We start from the raw sequence: 3,540 nt of genomic DNA on the forward strand, positions 1-3,540 counted from the left end.
AGATCTGCCAACATGTACTAGGAGGGTAGAATTTACTTTTTTCCTTCCTTAAAAATACTTCTAAAAAGTCATGGCCTTTTCCACCTTAAGACCTCTATAATTGTCAGGCCTTCTTCCTGCTATCTTCTGCTATTACAACATGCATCATTTCTCTTTTACACTCTAGTCTCCATTTAATGAAGCCTTTAAAAAAAAAAACTAGATTTAGGATTTTCTTTATATTTATTACCTATTGTTTTTACTTCATGATGATACTGAGGTTAGTATGAATTATTTGGTATTTATGTAATTAGTGTTGGTTACTTCAAACAGAAAATAAGATTTATTAGTACAGAAGTTATTCAAAGTGCCATGGAACACAAAGAGCTTAAATGCTCAGGCTTCAGTTAGTAAACACATAATGTGCTATAAGAACAGTGAATTGATATTTGAATGAAAGAATGGACATAAATTTAGCAAAACTAGAAAGGTTGAAAAACTTTCTGAATGGAGGGGCTATTATTTATAACTTTTAGACATATAATGAAGTATGCAACATTTCTTAAAATTGAGCTTTAGAATGAATACTCATTTTATCAATTAAATTATTACAGACATCTTTGTTTTTCTTGTAACATTCAAAATAATTTTATAGCAAATAATTTATTTATGCAATAAATAAAATGAATGGGTGCACATATGCCAAATATAAATATTTAAAACCATCTTTTATTTTTTATCTTTTCTAGGGCATCTTTCACATCCTTGTTCCGTAGGCTATAGATCAGAGGGTTTAACATGGGAATAACAAGGGTGTAAAACAATGAGGTAATTTTGTCTTGATCTAGAGTGTGGGAAGAACTGGGTCTGAAATAAATGAAGAGTATAGTTCCCTGGAAAATTTCCACAGCAGTTAGATGCGAGGTGCAGGTTGAGAAAGCTTTGAGCTTCCCTTCTGTAGAGTGGATCTTCAAAACTGCTAAAATGATATAACAATAAGAAACAAGGACTCCTGAAATGGAACTTAATTCAATAAAACCAAAAACAGTGAATAATGCCAACTCATTGACCCGTGTATCAGAGCAGGAGAGAAGGTAAAGTGGGGATAAGTCACAGAAGAAATGGTTAATCTCATTTGACCCACAGAAGCATAAGCGGAATGCTAATGTTGTGTGGATCAAAGCATCTGCCATCCCCAGCAGGTAAACCCCCGCCATGAGCAGGGAACACAGCCTGCTGGACATGCTGACCGCATAGAGCAAGGGGCTGCTGATGGCCTTGTACCGGTCATAGGACATCACTGCCAGCAGGAGACACTCAGAGTCCGCAAAGATACAGAAGACCAAGAACTGCAGCGTGCAGCCATAGAAGGGGACTGACTTGTTTTTGGCTAAAATGTCTATCAACATCTTGGGGCCAATTGCTGTTGAATAGCAGAGGTGACAGAAAGAGAAATGGCTGAGGAAAAAGTACATGGGTGTGTGCAGCTGGGGATCCAACCTAATTAAAATAATCATTCCAAGATTTGCCAGAAAGTTAATGAGATAAACAAGGAAAAACAGGATAAATAGGGTTACTTTAATCCCAGGGTTATCAGTAATTCCCAACAGTATGAATTCGGTTAAGGATGAGCAATTTCCTCTTTCCATTCTTCTATGCTCTTCTCTAAATTCTTGAGGAAATGATCAAGAAAAGGATACAGACACGTGTACCACTTCTGGATGTTTATAGTATATCTGTAGGGAAGAACACAATTTATTTCTGCAGTTTTCATTTTGTACTCAGAAAATGACTTGGTTAGTAGTCACTCTTTAAAGAGGCATTGCTATCTACCTGATAATAATATAAATATGTGAGATAGGTAGTTGAGAAATTTGTTCTAAATCTACATGTTGTTCCCAAGGTATGTTACAATCTACAAACTACTTACTCTGAGCATAACCTTTCTTGTTTCAAGAAGAATATTTGGATGAATTAATGTCTCATTACATCTTCAAAACAACGTGAAAAAAACAACAATGTTAGAAACACCAGGCTATCAGAGCGACTCGCATTTCCTATGTTTGAAAAATTTCCGTCTTGCAAAAATTGTTTACAATTTTTATGTCACTCAAAGAACAATTTAGAACATTTATGTATTAGTATTAGAATAAATTATTACAACACACACTAACAACAATGAAAATAATTATGTTATTGATACTAGTCTTTAGTATTTAGTGAGACATGCGATACCTGTTTTTGGAGTGTCTGGTGCCAAAGATGGAGTCTCTAGAAAAGAGCTAAAAGGAAATGTAAACAGCAGAATTTAAAGCATATTGCTGTATCTCTTTGGATTTTGAATGGACTTTTATAGCATCCAAGTGGAAACAGGTTTAGTGACAATAAATGCTTCTGAGATACATAGGTTTCTCTGGCTAGTGTGTGTATCATGTGTGCCATGTTAGAATGTCTATTAAATGTCTCTAATGTGCATAAGAATAGAATATAGGTGAGGGGCTTTTCTTTAGACCTATGACACGTGATTCATATGAAGATGAATTTGTACATTTTAATTTTGAAAGTGCCACCTACATTACTCCTTAAATAAGGTAAAACTAACAACAACAACAAAACCCTTAAATTTATCTATATACTATTCTGATGATAAAAGAAGGGAAGGTTTTCCTGTGAATCAACATCAAAATAAATTAATAGTCATATTATGGATGCTAATAAGTGCAAGCAAATTCTGACAGTTCTGAGAAGAAAATATTATTTCTGGACATTACATTATATAATTTAATTAACTGAGTATGCAGGCATAAAATGTTTTACTTGCAAATTTATTTTCCCAAAACAGTAGCTATTTGTTCTAGAATCCTGAAATCATTACCTGGAAGCCTTAGCTGAGATGAGCAGCTGTTGGGTGGCTGAATAAGCAGACAGGCTTTTATCTTACCAGGCACACTGGGACTTAAACCCCGATGCTAATGTGTCTAGCTTTAGACAATATGCAAACACATCATTAAATTCATTTCTGCTTCTGTGTATCCCCCTGTGAATTCAGAAACAACTGAGCAAAGTCTGAACTTTCATGCTTCAATATATCACGAGATTAATCTATGTATGAAGAAGCCTGCACAAGCTATGTAAGGTGTTCCTCACAGCTACCCTCTCTCTGCTCAAAAAGACGCACAACTTGAGAGTTGTGAGTTAAATTTTATCAAAACCACAATGAGGTACCATTACACGCCAGTCAGGATGGCTGCTATCCAAAAGTCTACAAGCAATAAATGCTGGAGAGGGTGTGGAGAAAAGGGAACCCTCTTACACTGTTGGTGGGAATGCAAACTAGTACAGCCACTATGGAAAACAGTGTGGAGATTTCTTAAAAAACTGGAAATAGAACTGCCATATGACCCAGCAATACCACTTCTGGGCATACACACTGAGGAATCCAGATCTGAAAGAGACACGTGCACCCCAATGTTCATTGCAGCACTGTTTATAATAGCCAGGACATGGAAGCAACCTAGATGCCCATCAGCAGATGAATGGATAAGGAAGCTGTGGTACATA

General features: G+C 35.8%; 1 protein-coding gene across 1 annotated transcript; it reads right to left on the reverse strand.

Annotated features, from left to right (window-relative positions):
- Positions 1-695: 695 nt before the first annotated feature.
- Positions 696-1,628, reverse strand: LOC136176062 (olfactory receptor 5W2-like). Its single transcript, XM_065946266.1, has one exon. It carries the CDS (start codon positions 1,626-1,628, stop codon positions 696-698), a length of 933 nt encoding a protein of 310 aa, XP_065802338.1.
- Between the last annotated feature and the right edge of the window lie 1,912 nt (positions 1,629-3,540).

Source organism: Muntiacus reevesi, chromosome 9 (genome assembly GCF_963930625.1).
Source record: "Muntiacus reevesi chromosome 9, mMunRee1.1, whole genome shotgun sequence".
NCBI lineage: Eukaryota > Metazoa > Chordata > Mammalia > Artiodactyla > Cervidae > Muntiacus > Muntiacus reevesi.

Excerpts from the sequence above, each read along its gene's own strand:
- LOC136176062 (XM_065946266.1), bottom strand. The coding sequence starts at position 1,628 with ATGGAAAGAGGAAATTGCTCATCCTTAACCGAATTCATACTGTTGGGA.